The 20,960-nt window shown below is 42.0% G+C and overlaps 1 protein-coding gene across 2 annotated transcripts in view; it reads left to right on the top strand.

The window, feature by feature from the left end:
- Positions 1-20,960, top strand: part of LOC139303209 (adenosine kinase-like) — a 99,537-nt gene that overhangs the window by 66,560 nt on the left and 12,017 nt on the right. For both annotated transcript variants that reach the window (XM_070926945.1, XM_070926946.1), the window contains exons 7-8: positions 5,000-5,170; positions 20,698-20,733. In XM_070926945.1, coding sequence (XP_070783046.1) covers positions 5,000-5,170; positions 20,698-20,733 — 207 coding nt within the window. The remainder of the gene's footprint in view (positions 1-4,999; positions 5,171-20,697; positions 20,734-20,960) is intronic.

Genomic DNA, 20,960 nt, shown 5'->3' with positions numbered 1-20,960 from the left:
CTCTGTACTTTGCTGCATTCATCTTTCCCTCTATCCTGACTAGTCTCCCAGTTCCTGCCGCTGAAAAACATCCCCACAGCATGATGCTGCCACCACCATGCTTCACTGTAGGGATGGTATTGGCCTGGTGATGAGCGGTGCCTGGTTTCCTCCAAACGTGACGCCTGGCATTCACACCAAAGAGTTCAATCTTTGTCTCATCAGACCAGAGAATTTTGTTTCTCATGGTCTGAGAGTCCTTCAGGTGCCTTTTGGCAAACTCCAGGCGGGCTGCTATGTGCCTTTTACTAAGGAGTGGCTTCCGTCTGGCCACTCTACCATACAGGCCTGATTGGTGGATTGCTGCAGAGATGGTTGTCCTTCTGGAAGGTTCTCCTCTCTCCACAGAGGAACTCTGGAGCTCTGACAGAGTGACCATCGGGTTCTTGGTCACCTCCCTGACTAAGGCCCTTCTCCCCCGATTACTCAGTTTAGATGGCCGGCCAGCTCTAGGAAGAGTCCTGGTGGTTCCGAACTTCTTCCACTTACGGATGATGGAGGCCACTGTGCTCATTGGGACCTTCAAAGCAGCAGAAATTTTTCTGTAACCTTCCCCAGATTTGTGCCTCGAGACAATCCTGTCTCGGAGGTCTACAGACAATTCCTTTGACTTCATGCTTGGTTTGTGCTCTGACATGCACTGTCAACTGTGGGACCTTATATAGACAGGTGTGTGCCTTTCCAAATCATGTCCAATCAACTGAATTTACCACAGGTGGACTCCAATTAAGCTGCAGAAACATCTCAAGGATGATCAGTGGAAACAGGATGCACCTGAGCTCAATTTTGAGCTTCATGGCAAAGGCTGTGAATACTTATGTACATGTGATTTCTTAGTTTTTTATTTTTAATAAATTTGCAAAAATTTCAAAAAAACTTTTTTCACATTGTCATTATGGGGTGTTGTGTGTAGAATTTTGAGGAAAAAAATTTATTTAATCCATTTTGGAATAAGGGTGTAACATAACAAAATGTGGAAAAAGTGAAGCGCCGTGAATACTTTCCGGATGCACTGTATATAGTTATGATGACAAAATGTAGATCGTAAAACGTAAGTGAAGAGGATGGATCCAGGAGGACAATTAGTGTAGAACTAGTAGTGTGACATTGCCCTGAACAGGGTGAGGCACACAGCTAGTTAATGACTTATATTTTCAAACACAGTGCATAAGTGTTTCCATTGGCCACAAGAGGCCAAGAGTTGAACAAAGGTCAACTACAACCCATGAGTCTGCTCGAGCCGGTCGGAGATCACCAAAACAGTGAACACATCCTTGAATTTGTTAGTCGTCGTACTGGCTTAAGTTGAAGTGAAGGAGAGCATTCACAGATTGGTGCTTATGTGACACTGTAAGACTTTGGGCTTTATTCAGACTGAAAATAGCACCGCGTTAAAGAAATGCAAAGGGATGCGTTGGTGTTGCTGCTGTGCAGGTAGAGATGAGAAGATAAAATACGATCCAGGAACTTCCAGGACTCTAAGGGCTAATCAGGCACCAAAACAGCGTGTCATAATACTCAGAGAAAGGATTTTACAACTGTGGAAAGTTATCACGTTGACAATTAAAGTCTCGACAATCATGTTAATAGTCACGTGTGCATTTGCATTGCTGGATTATTTTATGACAAAGGTTAAGCTAGGTTCAACTTTTTTATAAACTTGTCTATTTACACATCCAGTAGAAGCGGAGCAACATTAGTGTTTATTTGGAGTCGTGTTTCTGGCTCCATGGCGAGTGGAAGTCCAACATTCCCTTTTTTGTTTGTTTTTTTTTTTGTTTGGTCTCCTCAAGTTTTCATCAAGTCTTGAGGGAAACATCTGGCTCTTTAGCAGCTAAACGCTCCACTATGTTCACCAGCTAGTCGCTATCTTTGTCTGTCTGCCGTTTGGTGCTGGGCGGGTAGAGTACAGTGGGATTATCAGAGCTTTCTCACTGAAAACAGCTGCCTCCTCCGTCTGGAAAGACCTCTGATGAGAGAAACTGAACCAAAACAGTAAAGTTTTGTGCTGTAAAACCAAAACAATGAGATGAAAGACGCTGAAAAGCTACATAGAGATGAGAGGAACTGAAGAGTCAGTGATGAGCGACCCCCTTTCACATTATACATAGTAATTTCATCCATTTTTGATATAAAATATTGATGAGAGCTTTAAGGATAGAGGGTCTTTAGCTTGTAAAACCCTCTGAGAGAAACTTGTGATTTCTGGCTGTACAAATAAACTTCAGTTAGATTTAGTACGATTGCAGTGGCCATAATTACTCTTTTCACTGAGGTGGTGATGGTTTAAATTCCCTCCATCATTCCTGAGTAATAGGAAGTGTCAAACAAAACCTTCATGACACAGTACTTTGAACACTCCCCCTTATCCCTGCAGAATTAAAATAGACCTGGAAAAAAAAGCTTTTCCTTTTCCATGACCACCTCTGCTGCTGGTGCAAATGAAAATGCCCTTCCCAAAATAGATCATTTTTACCCTTCAGATGTCCACTTTTATTTTAAGCTCGGTGACACCATGTCATCCATCACACCCAGCGTTTCAGTCGTGAGCAGCCCTGGGGAAAACACAGATACAATGCAGGGAAAGTGTGATAGCGTGCTGCTGCTGTGTAGTTAGGACCTCTATGGTTAGACTACCACTAATTTCATCTCAGAGTAGCATTTAGACATTTTCTTTGTGTGAGCAAAGTGGAAGTCATTCCTCTTTTTAGGGTAAACATTGAAAATGGATGCCCTGCCTTTCCAACTCTTCCCTCAAATTACCACTTGACATGGCCAAACATCGCTCAGCATTATTGTCTGCCAGGAAAATGCATTTCTGAATGCTTTATTGAATGTTTTGGCTGGGTGAAAATTGTACGAAGTGTACCCAGTGCTTTGATCATCTTGACCTGGAAATGCGATAGTCACCCCACTTCACAGGGCTCTCTGACACCTGGGAAACTGGATCTGGTATTCTTGATACACGATCTGCACCGCAGCACTAAAGACTTAACTTCTCCTGTTTCTTAGTCGGCAGAGACTACTGATGGGAACTGGAATTTCACATGGATCAGACTGAGGCTTTTTTTCCCCCCACAAGCCACTGGAGAACATTTGGAGCCTGGTGGAAAAAATGCCCTGTATGATTTTTATGAACGAGATTCCTGCAGCATTATTTTGACTGAAAACACAGAAGATGCACAAAAAGGTTTTTACTTGTTTTGTGCATCAAAGCTGATGAAGGATTTTTGACAGATGTTGTGAAGCAACATATAAACGTGTACACTGAAAGACAGATATAGACTTCAGATTCTTTAAATCACCAATTAGATGTTTGTTATTGTTGTATTTTAACATTTTTGATATGGGTATTCGTTTTTGGGTTAGTTTTCAGGGTGTCCCACAGCAGAGGTTAATTTCATAGATTAATTTATTGAAATAAAACAAAGCCTGCCGAAGCACTATGCACTACTAAATGCATCGCATCAGATCAAGATGGACTTGAGTGGTCACATAAGAATAAAGTGATCGAGTATGAGAGTTGTTTTAGTGTTACATGGATATAATTAATTCAGAAATCAGTTAATGTATTACAGTGCTGAGCAATTTAATGTGATGGCACTGGCAGCGGTTGTGAGGTTAGAAGTAAATTACACAGAGCCAGTGTGTGATTAGAGAAGCTGTGGCATGGCTTTTAAAGTTCACCGCCCCTCAGGATATTTGATCGAGCCGCCGGCCTTTGATCAGCGTTAACATTACGGTAACCATGACAGTTTATTTTCAACTACCAAAAAAAGACCATTTGTGTCAGAAAACAATCTCCCCTTCCTCTGACACGTTGGCACGCCACAAAAGAAAAATGTCAGGGTCAGTGATGGGCCATTAGCCCAGAGTGAGTTGCTTTTGTGCTCCAAGATCCATTTAAAACACCTTTTTAGTCTTCAACAGATGGTACCGTGACACAGCAACCACAGGCGCTGACCTGGGCCTTAACTTGAAGACATGTCCAAAAACCCACAGGACATTTAGCACCGGAGAAGACCAAGAAAATCTGCCCTGAGAGTGAATGTCACCATGAATGTGTAATACAGAATTCACCTGCTTAGCACGGCTGTATTGTAATGCCTTGTACATTTGATTGACTACACAGTCACCCTCCATTCATTGGTATTACACCCTTTTCTTTTTCATGGAGGTCGCTCCTTCGTTGCTGCAAATGTCATAGTGCTTTAATGAGAACTGCACTGTAGCCCACAATGGAAGCTTTTCAGCCAGATTAAATGTATCACTGTGCTGAAACTTTCCTTTCCTCTCTCCCCCCTTTGCCCCTATTGTGACACAGTGGTTTTACAGAGCAGCTTGTTGCTGAAAAACAAGGTTAAGAAGATCAGTATCAAAGGAGGAGTGTTTTTGTGTGGCTTGCAGGAGAGTCTCGCTTCAGGTTTCCACCTGAAACACAAAGGTGTTTTCTTACCTGATTTGTATTCATTCACACAATGAGTGGACCTGCCTCTCTTGTTTCCAAGTAAGGAGAGTCCAGACGAGACTTTTGTTCGCCCTATCATCGGATACGTGCATGTTGCTTCCTCCAGTACGAGCCTTGGAGCCCAGCCATAGGCTTTGTCCTGGATGGATTTTTTCTTGCCCTTTTTCCTCTCCTTTGTTGCTCTGTGTATGTTCTAAGAAACCATTTCAGATAAATGTTTCAGCACTACTGCTGTTTTTTTTCCCTTTTGCTCCTGTGTTATTTCAATAATACTAAGCCTTGTCACCCTAAAATTGCCTTGTCAGAATCCAGTTCCCACAAATTAGCAGTTTAAAGGGTTTCAGTCCATAGGAGCGTGTAGTTCAGTCCATTCTGGCCCATGTTGTGCTGTCAAAACACACATGATGCCACAGTGGTACTGTACAGATTAATTTGTTTGATTCAGTAAAACCACTGAAACATGACGTAAGTAAATATTATTCTTGTTTTCAGGGGTTTTTCCTGACTGTGTCCCCGGAGTCAATCCTGAAGGTGGCGAAGCACGCTTCAGATAACAACAAAATCTTCTGCATGAACCTCTCAGCACCTTTCATCAGCCAGTTCTTTAAAGAGCCCTTGATGAAGGTCATGCCTTACGTCGACATCTTGTTTGGCAACGAGACGGTAAGTGAAACGAGACATGTGTTCAGGCCTCTTTAGGACAGATATTCTGTTTGCTAACATGTTGTTTTGATTAAGATGTATAGTGCATGTGTTTTTGTGTGTGTATATATTTATCTCCACAAAAGAGGTTCTATTTTCAGTCGTGTCCAGATACTAAGTACTTTGTTTTGTCTCATAACTCCTGAAAAGTAGGTCCAAATTCCTTTGTCCATGTCAGAAAAGCCATGCCCATTTCTGCCTTAAAATATTTTACTACATAATGAATTTGAACAAATGAGAATATAATGACGTTATTAGCCATGCTAGTGGCGTGGCACTAGGGATGCGCTAGTGAAATGTCCTGACAACTACTGGATGGATTGCCCTGACATTTGGTACAATCATTCATGTCCCCCACAGGATGAATTGTAATAACTTTGGTGATCTCTTGGAGTTTTTATTCTCGCGCCATAATCAAAATTAATGACAGTTCCATCAGCCTCAGCTGTACTTTGTGTTAAGTGCTATTTATTAAAAATTACCACACTTGGTGGTGAAATTGGTAAACATTAAACTTGCTAGACATTTGCATGTTAGCATTGTCATTGTGAGCGTGATGGCATGCTGACTAACATTTAGTACATATTTGAATGAGCCTGAAAAAAACTATTAATTCACTGATATGCCTTACCAAATTCTTGTAGACGTGGCCTGTTTGATGTAAACAAACATAACTCTTGAACCCCTAAATCAGGATGTATCAGCATTTAATGTGTGGTTGAGATTCAGAACCCAGAACTAGATGCAGATTAAATGCTTCTGAATATTTTTATTATTACTAATACAAGCAATTCAAAGGATTGTGCAGTCTTGGTGGAGGTATGTGTTCTCACACTATATCCTCTCACCTTGTTTTAAGCAAAATAAAAATGCCATGTCCATTTCATTCCACTCATTGCTCTCATTTCACCTCAGCCTCCATTTAACTTCTCACTTATCACTGCCCCATAAAGAGATGAATAAGAATTAGCCCCAGTAATCATTCATCTCAATCGCGTCACCATTTCATGCTGGTTGATCCATTGATTTTTCTGGGCTCTGTGGAAGTGAGTAGCTGGTCCGAGGTCAAGCTGTGGCCACAGACCGTGGTGCTGCTGTGAAGTATCCTCTAACAGGCCAGCTGAGTTTGTCTCGGAGGCACCGCCTGGACAAACTGCACCTTAGAGGGGGGAGGAGGGGAGTGGATGATCACTGGACTGAACCCCCCCCCCCCCCCCCCCACTGTTAAAGCTACTAAACAGAGCCTTGTCTTCGGGTTGGAGATGGGGTCCACAGAGCAGGACAGAACTGAAAGAAACTGCTCAGCATTTGAGGATTTATTGCTGTTGCTGACTTCAGCTTTTTCCTCTTTTCTTTCCTCTCCCAACATAAGACCTCCCTTTTACATATGCACCTCTCTCTCACTCCCTAATTGATGTGAGGAACGATTCTGTCTCCTAAACCACGGTGTACATTTTGCTAGCGTTATGTATTTTCGGGTGGGTGGTACTGTAACTGTTTGCTTAAGAAGAAGTTTGCTCACACCTCCAGTCATTACAGTTTAATGACTCCGGATAATTGCAATGTATGTTTGTTGAAGGAGATTATCTTTTGGAGTCTCTGTCAGTGCTCGCTCTCCGGAATTGAACCCGGCCTGGACCATCAAAATAAGGGATTCAGTGGAAAACAGAGCAGATATTCACTGCTCAGCTGCCTCAAGCAGTGAGGTCTTCCAGGGTCTATAGAGGACTAATGCCTGTCCAGAGAGTTTTGACTCCTTTTGGCCTTCCTCTGTGTTGGCTGCTGGGAAGAGGGAGCGGGGAATGACTGCTCATACAGTAGAGCCCCAGACCTCCCATTGTGCACAAGCCAGACAAGGTTGGCGGTCATGCAGTGGTGCATGGTGAGTGACAGGCAACAGGGCTGCCTCGCCCACGCTCGCCCATCCCCCTCCCCCCGGCCGTCCTCTCACCCCAACTTCCACCCCCCTAAGTGATGGATCAGCCTCAGCCCGCGATGCTTTCATAACAAGTCAGTGACAGTCAGGATCATGCAGACTGACTCCTATAGCCTTGCAGAATGTGCCATAAGGGAAGGCTAATGTGTCTGCCTGTCTCTGCCTTCCTCTCCCACACTTACTGAGTCACGATACAGAGCTACGCACACTTGGGGAAATATGTTTGAAGCAGCTGTAAGATCTCATGTTTTATAAGTGACTAATAATAATTTTCGGGCAAGATTGAAGTTTTTGAGAATCGAGTGCTGCATTATTTGCCCTGACTGGGATCTTATTTCAGTCAGATCACAATTCCAAAACAGTCGTGCAACACCACAGACTCCAAAAAATGTCAATAGCCTCCATTTCTTCTCTTGTTTTTGCCTGCTTCTGATGTTGAAATGTGTCTGTGTTTCTGACTGAGTCTACCCTTGGTAATTCTGCTGTAACTCGATCCTGCTGGTACTTGTTTGAAACCTGGCATCAGCAGGCCCTTCCTGGCCTATCGGCAGCCTCGTACTTATATAACAGTCTCCCATCCATCCTGTAATTACTGCCTTTTTGGGGCATAGTGTAGTGTCTGTTCCTTCACTGGTGGGGGTGGGGGGGTTCTGCGTTGCCAGGGCCTCTGAGATGGTGCCGTCGAAGGCACATATACATCAGACACTGCTCCACTTAATTGGCAAACATGTCGTGTGATAACCTGGGAACAGCGCAGGCCTAATTGAGTCCTCCTGTGCTGTCCTCCTCTGACTACCTGACATGGAACCCAGGGCATTACATTTCCCTCCATTTAATGGCTGCAGTTAATTAGGCCCGAATGAGGGAATCATTACCGCTGGAAAAACCACATGCCAGTGGATTCGCCGATAAAATTAGCCACAATTTGCTTTTGCTATTTGAGCATAAGAGATAAACCACACAATGGGGGGAAAGGATTGGACCATTACTGGCGGATTTGTATTGTGGAAATTTAGACATATCATAGACAAATGGAACGATTAATCAAGACTGAATTAATCACCCTGACTGATGTTTTTTTTTTTAAGCCAGGATTCATGGCTTTCTCAATTTAGATCATTTCATGTGTTTGGGCTCTTTTTTTTAATCTGTGCAAATGGTTTAAAAATGTGCTTCCTGAATAAAATGGTACCGCAGATGAGGAGCTTAGTTTTTTTGCCCCACAGTCAATACCCAACAACCTCCTTGCTCCTCTGCCATTAACATTATATACCACCCCCATACAGGAGCTCTTCATGCTTTCCATTGCTGTCCAATGCGTTCTGCAGCTCCACACTCAGAGGGAGCTTATTTTTATGGGTCCCAGCCCCATCTTCCAAACGAGAGACAGCCATTGTAATTGAATACTCAATAGGTGAGCCATTTAACAAAAGTGGAAATGGCATTCGGCTATGTATTAATGTGCTTTGCCGAGGCAAAAGGAGCCATCATCATTTCAATGTTCAAGCTGTTTTAAAAGAGCATTTAGCCTGCCATCTCTCCAGGCCATGAGAGCAAAATGACACGGATTTCTTCCTCCTCTGTACTTTGTGTGAATGTTCCTCGCCTAATATTTTGTATGGTTATCTCGCTTATTTTCCCATCCATCCCTCAGCACCTCTCCCTGATCTAGGTGGAGGGATACAAGCAGCTCTACAGAAGGTTACTGTCATGAAAAGCCCCTCAGGCGTTTTGGCTCTCAGCCCTGTTTTTCTCCATCTGCATGCAGTGTGTGTGGGGTGGTGGGGGCTCTAATGATTTTTCCAGGACAGGCTGAAGTGGGTGTACAAGTATATATATATGTGTGTGTGTCTGTGTTTGTGTGGATGGAAAAAAAGGCAGGCGGAGGAGATACATGGACAATATGGCGTCATTTCTTAACATCTCTCCAGATTCGTCATTTGACTTTGTTTGTTTGATAGACTGCTTGGAAGCCTTATCTCTGTGGCGAGGCCTGTGGCTATTTATCGCTTGGTGACGTATCCGCGGCCATGGAAGTGCGTGCTCTCGGCTGTCAGTATGTGTGGATGACGGCAGGTTCACTAAAGGCCCCTTAGGGTATGAGGGGTGTTCTCGCAAAAAAAAAGAATAGGAGAAAGAATTTCCCCTTGACAGCTCACCCACAGCGGACTCGAGATGTACTTCTCAACGGTAGCTTGGGGAAAATATCCCGTCTCACTGCCTAAAACAAAGAGATGTGAGAGCCAGATTAGCGTATTACCAAAACAGCTTTCCTTTTAGGCTCTTCTCTCTCTCCTCCTGTCAGAGCTGTCTGCAGAGAGCAGGGAAGAACATGAGACATTAACCTCCATGTGTTTATTCACAAGGCCCCACAGGCCAACTGGGAGGATGAACACAGAACCATCTCTAAAGCTAGCGAAGCGGAACAATCACAATGTGTCATTGGAGGAAAAGACATGAAGTATTAGCCGCTGCTCTCCTTTGTGTCTTTCACAACTGAATTTTAATTGAATGTGCTATTTCTGTGTTGAGTCACGTGCCTCCCGTTCAGTGCCAGAGTACATTGACCTTCAGTGTGACGTACAGTCAGTTAGTTGTATGATGAGTCATAGCGCACGTTAGCTGTGATGATTTGCTAAAAAGCTGCCTTGTTTTACATTTGTTTATTTTATTTTTTTATTTTTGTGAATAATAGATCAGTGGTTCCCAACACCGGGACCAGGACCCCCCAAGATGCTAGATGTTTAAAAATAAGGAAATAATAAAACATTTTAGCCACATGTAGACACAAAATATTAACAAACTAAAGTACTACTACTACTACTAAAATAACAAAAGCTCAAGGAAATAAGAAGCATTGCAGCAAGAGAGTGCAATTAAAAACCAACAAAAAAACAACAAATTCAGCTTATTCAGGCTACAAAACATATTCTTACAACATAACATGTAAACAGGCCTGATGAAAAGAACAGGGCAGTTCAACAGCTGCTTTGCTGAAAATTCATTACATTTCAAAGTAGAGTTTTTTTTTTTGTTGTTTACAAAGTTGACCCACATACTCACAGCCCACTCAGAATGCACCTGTGGTCCACTTTTGGGCCGCGGCCCACTAGCTGGGAACCACTGAATTACATCATCATTAGGCAATCTGACTGAGAGCGAGTGGAAGTGCTTGGCTGTGCGGCAATTTTGGCCACAATCAGAGATGCAAGTCACATGACGTCCACTTGACCAAAAATGTTTTCTCATACACACTCGTTACAAAAGAAACGACTGAGTCATTTTTATGACAGTGACTATTAGTATTCACAGTCACAATTTTAGCCATTTGGTCCGATAAAAAATGTGCCCAGTGAGCAGCTTTCATTGAAGTGAACATGTCGTCATCTTAGAACACAGTCATCCATGGCACCAGCAGGAAACAACTCACAAGTCTCCTGGTGTGGTGTTTACTTCTTGTTTGACAAGCTAAAGTGTACTCTAACGGTAGCACAAGGAAGTAGTAATGTATTTTTGGGTGACTCACTAATATTAGTGTCGATCTAAAGTTTGCCATAACATTAGCAACTATATGCTATTGATCATGCCCAAGTGAGAAAAAAATATTGAATTGAGCAACGGTGTGTTTTATTGCTCATGAATTCAACTTTTCATTTGTAAGATTGTGTTATTTCTTCTTTCAAAGGTTACACAGTCTCACTTAAAAGTGTCACAAGCCTCTTTACTAGATCAAATGAAGTGTCGCTACAAGATGCTGTGACTGCTACAATTGAACATTGAGCCTTTTCCTGTGTGCATACAGGCAGAGAGAGGATTCAGTACAGAAGAATGATCTCTCCAACATTCCTCTGTTTTTCCTGGCCTGTCTGTTTGCGAGTCATGGTACTTTGGGAGCCAGCATGGCTCCACCAGAGGAGTCCGACTAACCACTGTAATTGTGCCGTGCTGAAGCCGCCTTCCCCAACCCTGGGATTGAACCATGAACTATTTGAAAATGCTGGGGTTAAGAGAGGGGGGTCTTTGGCAGTGCAACGTGAAATGTGAGACCATAGAGCATCTTTAACAAGGAGGCGGATAGAAAGCCAGCCATCCTGCCAGTCGGGCAGCCAGGGCACACGGTGGAGTCCTCTGAAGGAGAATAATTATGGATGTAAGAGGAGATATTGCGCTGGGAGCAGATCAATAGTGCCCACGTTCTGCTGGCGCTGAGGCCAGTGTATTTCTGTCACAGCAGGAGAGAGTGCAGGATATCAGCTTGTTGCTGGAGGGACTCACAGAAGTTTGAACACCGGCGGGCTTCCCAGATAGCCTTACAACCCTCATGCCTGTCCTCCCCCCAAATCACTGCTGCTTGCAGTTTGGCTGGTTGCTTTCCCCCCATCTCCAATCCTCTTATCCGCACAGAGTTGGCGGGAGCACTGGCCTTTGTCTACTCATGATTGTATTCCCACAGTCCAGGCTATACAGTCATGTTTTCCAGTGTCGTTTGGAGGACTCTATTCTCCTCACGGTTAGAAAATTCTGGATAAGTAAATGACAAAGACATAATCAACAAGCATAATCTACCCACCATTAATTTGCCTCATGCCATGGATAATGAAACCTATTATTTTAGAGATGTTGCTCAGCTCAATCTGCCCGTTGATCCCACTTGAACTGAATGACATTATTGTTTTTCTCATTTATTGTGGGTTTATTTTCCGTCCAGAGGAGCCATATGGTTATTTCGCTCTCTCCCTGCAACATCTATCACATGTTAGCCGTGTGCATAAATGTGAAATTATTTAGCCTCCTTGTTGAAGGGCCCCTGCCCTCCATGCAGCTTTTGGCAAATGGCCATCTTATGCCACATCAACAGATAACACGTTGGACATCATCTCAATTTTTGTATGGCCAATTTATTTGGACAAAGCACTCATGTCCCTTGTGCACACAAATGGTTTGAATTACTCTGAGAGCTTTTTTTCCCCCTCTCTGGGTTTTTCATTGTCTGAAGCATGCAAGTCCCTCCAGAGCAGATCTTTGTTTCTCATTAGGGGGTAAATAGAGCAGGCCAAATGCTCATATGTTTATTATACACAGGAGGGCATGGTCACTGTTCACAACAGTTCACTGCAGGAAAAAAAAACGGTTTGCTTTCTTGACCTTTTGTTAGCTGCGAGAAACTGATGGACTGCGATGACATTGGGTTGAACCTCATCAAAAGTTTTTATGGCGCACTTCTCAACAAAGACGTTTTTTACCCAAAGTGAAAATATAAACATATAAGCATCATCACCATACACAGGTCATTATTTAGAATGACCTGGTCAGAAAGGTTTACACATGATGAAACGTTTGCAAAGATATCAAATGTGCATGCATATATTATTAGAAAACAGAAAGAAAAGAGAATAACCACAATGGATGACACAAACGTGACAGCAAAATGATAGAAGCAGTGAACAACTAGGTTTTAAATCTCGTATTTTCTTAGTTAGAAAGAACATCTTTAGCTACAAATTAATAGATTAATTGTAAAACCAAATGGTAACCTAATCTGGTTCATCAGGACTGTGTGGATGTGTTTAGATGAAATTTGACTCACTTACAACATAAGCAAACAACTGAAAGTGGAAACTTAATTGTTACTTTCTCATTGGTGCATGGAAAAACACAATATCACCTTTTTCTTCCCACGGAAAACCAGAGAGGAGAACACAGGAAAAACAATACATAAATCTTTCATGTGAAATAACCAGTATCATTATAACTTGGGCAGATAATAGTGTTTATGTAGGATCCCATCACTACTTGAGAAAATAGATTTTAAAGGCCTTCAGCAGCAGGTTATAACTAGAAGGCATTTAGAGTACTTAAACTCCTTGAGTGCTAAACAATTCCCTAACTTGTTGCACCCAAACTCATTATTTATCACGTAAATCCTTCGATAAATTGATGTATTGACCCTGAAAATGTGCCCCAAAGAGCTGGGATCAAGATTGCTATTCAGTTGCTTTCATATGCGTAGCTAAGAAACAGTAATCTCCAAACTGTGGAAGTCCTGGATCCTGAAAATTCAATCAGGTGGACCTTGACCAAACCAACTTCCAAACAATCAATAAAACCTACTGAAGCAAAAGTAAAACTTCACTTGAGAACAAATTGAATTCTCAGTTGTACTAGCAGCTCGTATTTCCTCAAGTAAGTTGTTCAGGTAAATTTAGGGGCCCTGATTGCATTTGCTTGATCACCTTTCGAATCCAGAGTCCAGAGTCAAACTACCAAGAGAGGCGAGACTATTGTTTCCATAAGCTAACCAGTTTATGTAATAACCAGTAAAAGTAATCTAAAATCAGCTCCACAATAAAGTGGAATTAGTTATAAGAACTAGTTAAAAGCTCCTGCATTAGCTCTGCTTGTTGAGCAGACCCGTTCATCCACCATTTTTCCTTCATCCAGTGTCGTTCCCTGAGAGATAGCCGGTCTCTGGCAGTCTGACGTTGTGTGCTGACCCCTTGTTAGAGCCCAGAGGTGAGATGTGTGATAGAGGCCCTCAGTGCTGATAAGGCCATCAGGCTGATAACTAACTCCCCCCAGCACAAAGCTGCTACTGCTGCTGCCCCGGCTTCCATTAGCCCCACCAGACCGGCTGAATGCCTGCATGTTCCCTCCTGCCCTATCTGAGGTTACATCCTCTGTTCTGAGCCCCTTATGCAAACTCTGCTTTCCCATGCTGAGATTGCTATCAGCGGAGATATTTATGTACTGCACATGTTTCCGATTGTTTAACCTTTGGACCTGTGCTGTAGGTGCTGCTGCCGTCCCTGTGGGCTTGCTAAGAGACCTCTCTGCTGCCCTTGTAGGCAGACTGAAATAGATGGGAGCAGAGGCTGCTGCTAGAGGTGTGTAATGGACTGGCAGGCAAGGGCACTGTTGAAATTGGTCACATGAAAGCTTAGGTCAACCCTGCACTTGCTTTCAAGTTTGGACAAATATCATCAAAATGGATTTAAAGGGAAACATTCAACCCAATTATTGTTTGAGTAGTGTTTTTTCTTTTTCCTTGATTTTTGTTCAATTTGAAATAATATTTAATGAATTGGCACAATTCAATACTACCAATGCTGAGGAATTTGCACACCCTGTATTGCTGTATATTAAAACGTTATAGCTATTCATTTAAACACAACACATCTCCTTAGCGTGTGACATTAAATACTTGTAATCAACTGTATGCCCCAAAGGCCAAAATGAACAGGCAGTACATTTTTTAAGTAAGTTGTTAGGGATGTCCTGATCAATTTCTTTTGGCCCCGATCCCTATCAGAATCCTTTTCAATATTGGATATCTGTCCGATCCAATACTTATATTTAATTAAATGTTGATAAAACATGTATTTGACTGACACATTGAAATCAGCTGTAGACTACTTTAAATCTAACACTTTATTATAAACAAGCTACTCGATCCAAATACTGAAGGTACTGGTTCAAAAATATTACGTTTATTAGCTTAAATTATCGATATGATATTAAGGAAAGCTTGAATAATGTGACGCAGTCATGAACATTTATTAGCGACAGTTGGATTTGCAGCCAGCTACGTTTGTCATTTTAACGAGTGAAAGCTAAAAATGAGAAGCTGTTACCTGAATGTTTTGTACACTGTTCTTTGCTAATCATAAATAGCATTGGAATTTAGCGAAGCTGTCCATTTTGCCAACCTCAGTGTCTGATCTCCCACATTCACACACTCGAATTTTCACTGGCATGCGAGCGAAATGCTGTACAGCCTGGACGTCATAAAGGATAGCAGCACTGCATCACAAAACACAGTAAAATTCAATGAAGAAAGGATCAGATTTTGATCAGCTTTATTTTAGCCAATACGATCCATTAAAACATTCCCGGATCGGCTCGGGACATCTCTAATGGTTGTCCTGAATCGGGACTGAGACTGATCCTGGCTGTGTAAATCACAGTCCATTTCCATTGTTTGCATCAGAAACACCAACTGTCCAAAGCTCTCCATTGAAAACTGCGAATGAACTTCTTTGTTCATGCTTTAGATGAAGAGAGGTTGACATTTCACACAATATTATAGGAAAACATTATGCAGACTATGTTTTCATTAAGCAGAGCTATTCAGCCATCAAACGTATTTAGTTTTAATGTAGGCTTACTGTAAGTGTGCATTGTGCAGCTGTATTATGTACAAAAATATACACAATTTAAATAGATATTGAATCAGATCCACAAATACTCAATTTTAATGGATTTGGATTGGGGGCAAAAACATGATGGAACATCCCCATTTCTAAGCAGAAGTGACATTGGAGTTTACAGCAGTGCATTATATAATGAACATATCCTGAGGCAAGCATAGAGATTTGACAGAAGTTGAAAATGAATACCATGTTATGCGCTGCAGAAGGTATTGCAAATGTAAATGCTCCATCTCACAACAATCCACCATCTGGTGAACAGTGGACGAAGTTGTATGAAGTAGAGGGGAAAGTAATGGAGTTATTTAAAAAATAAATAAATAAATCTCAATTGCCAGTCTGTGTTTTTTTGTGCTTTTTCACAATTTAGCTTCAAGACATTTAGAGAGAAATGCTGATAAGAAGACAAATTTAAGGTAATGCATTTGGGAGTTAGAGGATGCCATAGTTTGGAATCTGGCTAAACTGTCTGTGCATGACAGATGTGACAAAAAAAAGACTTTATTGAACCTGTACGATCACACCTGAATGCAAGAAAATAAATTGGTAGAGATGAAACATACCACTTAATGGCTCATTAAAAAAACGAACGTAAGATGCCATCAGTTGTTGTTGAGTAAATTCCCAGAGGCAGTAAAAGTGACTCCTGCCCCTCTGGAGTGTGTTGCTCTGTGTGTGTTTACCCTCATGTTTGTGGCATGTCATGCTTGAGCAGGATTGCTGCATTCTCCTGGGAGCTACAGGAGCGCTCGGTGCAGGTGATTTATTCCTCCTAATCTGTCCTGCACAGTAGCAGGCGGCCGCCTTCCCTCCACCCAGCATGAGTGAGGTTCTATCAGCTAGTATGATCATATTATCAGCCCACATATCTTTGAGGTGGCAGCTTCCTGTTCAGCAGCGACTCGTGCTGGGGGCTGGCATCCTGACATCCAGGAGTCATGTTTGTGACCCAAAGGCCAAGTCAAGGGCACTAACAATCCCCACTGATGCCATCGCCTTGATTAGTTATTCATTCTCCGCCCCCGCCCACCACCCTGTAATGTATGCTGTAGTAATCTGGCTGGAAACGCTTGAGTTGAATGCCAGATGTTGTTTTTACTGGGCATTTATGGAAGCTGTCTGACTCGCCTCAGTGATGTCTTACGCTTACATGCAGGGAATGAGGAAAACATGTCCTGTGCCATTGTTATATATATCTGTAAGTAGTGATAATTGGCTGAATTATTTAAGATGTCATGACCCAGTCATGCTCAGTTTAGTTTAAAAGGCTTCTACAGTAATTGATTTGTCATTTCCTACTGATCTATCCAGACCTGATCATTTGTTCTCCTCTAGTTTGCACAGCTTGATGTGGCATATTCGATATATATATATATATCAGGTCTCCATTAAATGGTTGTAGGCTTAAAACTCTGATGTCCTTGAAATGAGCTCTTATTGAAATGCCCAGAAAGGAAGAAGAAAACAGGGGTGTTGTTGTAAATAACTTGTCAGGGCTATACCCTCCTCAGTACCACCACCCCCCCCCCACAACACAATGTCAAATACAATTCAATTTCTGCATCAGCTTAGGCTACACACGGTCAAGCAAATGCCTATTTTCTGAATGGCCTGGGGGAGTTCCGCTTTTCAGCTTATCAACTTTTATTAACCTTAGCACTGAGGTTTGCTCTTTGATTTAGATTCTTTGGGAAACACTGAAATTGGATTTTTTTTTTTAACTCTCACTCCTGCTGTGACATATGCTCAACAACTTGTTACACAGTGGAGAAAAAACAAAATGCTTGCTTTGGTTTGTTCCTGGGAATATTTTATCTCGAGAGCCAATGACTTCTCAGTTTTATTAATTTCTTTTCTTTTGGGTTTCTTCATCTACCACGGTGCTTTGGAGTAAACATGCATTAAATATTATGGGCAGTAGGAAATGTATGTTATGAGATGCAGAGTAAAAAAGAGCCATGGATTTTGAAAAGTAAAAGTAAATAGTTTTCTTTTAATAAGAAGTGATGAATGATGAATGATCCTGATGAATGAGCACCATAGGAAAATATAACAGTAGGGTTGGATTATTATTGTGTTATGTCCATTGGCGATATTTAAAATAGCTATAAGCAATATTTTTATATATCCATATTTAACAATGGATTACATGACTACTTGTGTGTAAAAGGGGTTGCTTGTAGTGAAGAACCCACAGAAAAAAGTTAGCGACTAGCTGGTGAATATGATAATTTAGCGCCAGCCATTTCCCTCAGAAGTAGGTAGAGACTAAAAACAGCTAAAAGGAGAGTGACTAGTGGGCTTACATTGACAGAAACGTGGCTCCAAATGAATGCTCCGTGTCTATTAGATGTGTAAGTAGGCAACTGTTTGCTAGTAAGTTCACCATATCAACTTAGAAGGTGATCATTTGTCAGGGTTGTGCTTGTAGTTTGTTCGCTGACCCCAAGTGGCCAAAAAATTTGCTCTTGCAGCTTTAACCTTTGCTTCGGATAAATCATATTTTACTATGTGTTTGGATTGCTGAATTGCTGTAAATACGCCAGTACTTATGAGCTTCAGCAGCTTTTGCTACAGAGCGATGTGTAATTTCTAACTTCTGCAGCCATTTAACAGCACAGTTTACCAAATTTTAAGCTCAGCGATTGAATGTGTCTTAACCACTATGCTCACTGGGAGTTGTAGTTGAGTTCTCTCCTCGTGTTTTTATACACACAGTCTTGTGCCTTTTGGCTTGTTATCATCAACCAGAATTTTAACAAAGTTTCTCTTTGTTTGTACTGATGATTCAACAGGAAGAGTTTTGTGTCTATCCAAGCCTCAGAAGTGCCCCAAGTCACCCAACATAATCTGTGAAAAAGTGAATAGGGTTTTTACCTCCAGAACCCTGAATGCTCCTCTATTTATGAGAAGGTATTAGATAAAAAGTGAATGCAGATTGAGCAAATAATCTTCATTAAAAGGAGGAAAATAAAGTCTATACAGCATACCGAGAATACCCACATACTGTGTCAGGAAAACAAAGTGTGAAAACTGCCCTTTGCATGAAGTGTGTATTTCCTCTTTCATTTTGCTTGGCAAGATATTGTAGACTCCCGCCCCCCTGACTGGGCTCTGGATTATTAGCTTAAGCTCTCTAAAAATATCCCTTTGACTGTTTAAGCCTCTGACAGCAGCAACATCTCACACATTCTGATAGCTTTATACTAACTATGGCTGCAGAGGGCTCATGCACTCAGCCCGCCTTGTTATCTTTTACCTTGTTTGCCCGAGGAGCAGAAGGAGGAGAACTTATGGGCCCCCGAAATCTGAAACAGTCCTCTCTCCTTCGGAATCAGACTCGGAGCGGATCATCAAAGGCGAGCATGCAATCACAGCAATCTCCGAACAAACGAGATGCTTTTTTGAGCACGAGAGGATTTTGCCCAGATGTCACTCGAAGCACTTGTCATTGTTGCGACAGCTGTAGAAGCACATGGACCGTCATTTGAAAAGCGTCTACCGCAACATACCAAAACAGCACACGTCAAATGTGAAACATACACAGCCTGAAACATAAGATTTTTGAATATTAATGCCGTAAGCCCCTTAAGGAATTATGACTTTTATTGCTTATCGTTTCAGTTTTATTGGCTTGCCTGTGTAGTCCCGGTAATTGCATATTTACCACCGTACAGTATTTATCATACCAATACATTAGGTTTAGCTGAGCTTACACTACCAAATATTTTTGATGTTGGCATTCATAACAGCTCATAGAAATTAATAAATTCCTGAAAGGGATTACGCTGTACACATGTGGCTCATAGACATCGCTTAAATTATCTTTTCTTCTAACACCCACACTCTCTCGAAAGGCTTTTCTCACAAATATTATAGCTGCTAACTAGAGAGAGACGAAGGGTGAGATAGAGGCATGTACCGCTCAACAGCACCATTGTTATTCCAGCCTTCATTCATGTGTCTTTTTTAAATGCTTTGAGATGAAATATCACTGTTTTGACAAGACGTTTTCCAAGCTGCTCGAGTCCCTGCGAGATGCCTCATGCTGGTTGGTGATGGAACGTTCCTGAGGAGAGAAGTCAATATGTGGTTGTAAATAAATGAAAACAAATGTGAGAAAAAAGGAGGAGAAAAGAAAGTACTACTCATCTTTACTCATTATAAAACTGCTTCTTGGCTACAGAAGCTAATTGACTAGCCTCTCAACCTCTGTGTGTGTTGAAGGAGTGTGTGGGGGGGTTGATGAATTGACATATTGCTGGCACTGTGATGTTGATCCAAGGCAGAGAGCCATGAGGCTTTCCTCCAGGGATCGGTAACCTTATTGTTCCATGTCATCTCCTCCCCTTCTGTTTGAGGACCAGGTTGTCAACCTCTCCCCAAGGTCACACAAATACCAGCCCCCCTTCTGCAGATAATTGGATTATTTAGAATCATAGCATCAACTTATTGCCCCGTCTGGGGTCAAAAGTGAATTTAGTGCACAAGGTTGTCTGTCATGATTTGTGACATCGTTCTGAAATGACAAGCAACAGCTTCTGTCACCAGTTCCTACCTGTGGTTTTGCATGTTTTGGCCTCTTTACTACAAATCACAAATTGGACATCACAGCTAACCATATTGCAAACCATGCTGGTGTGTTTTACATTTTTGGATGTATTTTCTCTACTATTACAACATACATACAATATGAAAATCAAATGGAAGAAAACTTGGGTTGTGTAAAAATGCAAAAGATGTAGAATTGTACCTTCTAATGCACATTTGATGTTCCCTATGCTGGGTGAGAAATCAACGGCTGCCTGAAATGGTAAAAACGAAATCTCAGAATTTAAAACTACATCATATATTTGACATAAGTGTTACATGATTTGTAGTTACGGAGCATAAACTTGCATAAACTCTGGTATGGGTCTTTTTAAAGTGCACCTGTTCGGAGACGAAAGAAACATATAGTGAGTGTTGAATTCCTGCAGTGTCGGGGATTCCCACATACCAGCACATATTCATGGTTTCAGTGGTGGTTTCATGGCTGGAGGCTGACGGGGTGTTATCTCATGATGCCGTGGTAAGACGAGATGAAGTGGGGCAATAGATTAAATGGGTGGGCTGCATGCCTATTAAATCAGGAGTTGGCAGAGCCACACTAACTCAGGTTACTTACTCTCAAGTGACATGGCCGCACATGTGAGGAGCGGAGGCAAGCGAGATGTCTTTACTTCACATCTGGGGTGTGACATTGTGCTCTGTTTGTGACTCTGTAATTAACTGCTCATTTGTGTGTGTGTGTGTGTGTGTGTGTGTGTGTGTGTGTGTGTGTGTGTTTTTTTTTTCTTTTCTAGGAGGCGGCCACATTCGCCAAAGAGCTGGGCTTTGAGGTGAGTTGACCAGCAATTGCACACTAAACAGATCCTAAAGGTTTATTTTTGCTGATAATGAAGTTCTTTTTGGACAGTGATTGATGTGCTATTATACTCTCCAGGCCTTGCAGCAGTTGCTATGGAAACCTGGCAGTCGTCATGGTTTCTTTGTTCAGCCAGCTCTCTGTTATGACGCACTCTGCTAGGTCTGCACCCAACATCGCCTACAGATGTTATTTATTGAA

Source organism: Enoplosus armatus, chromosome 20 (genome assembly GCF_043641665.1).
Source record: "Enoplosus armatus isolate fEnoArm2 chromosome 20, fEnoArm2.hap1, whole genome shotgun sequence".
Lineage (NCBI taxonomy): Eukaryota > Metazoa > Chordata > Actinopteri > Centrarchiformes > Enoplosidae > Enoplosus > Enoplosus armatus.
Note: the sequence above shows the minus strand (reverse complement) of the source record. Positions and strands in the feature narration are given on the sequence as shown.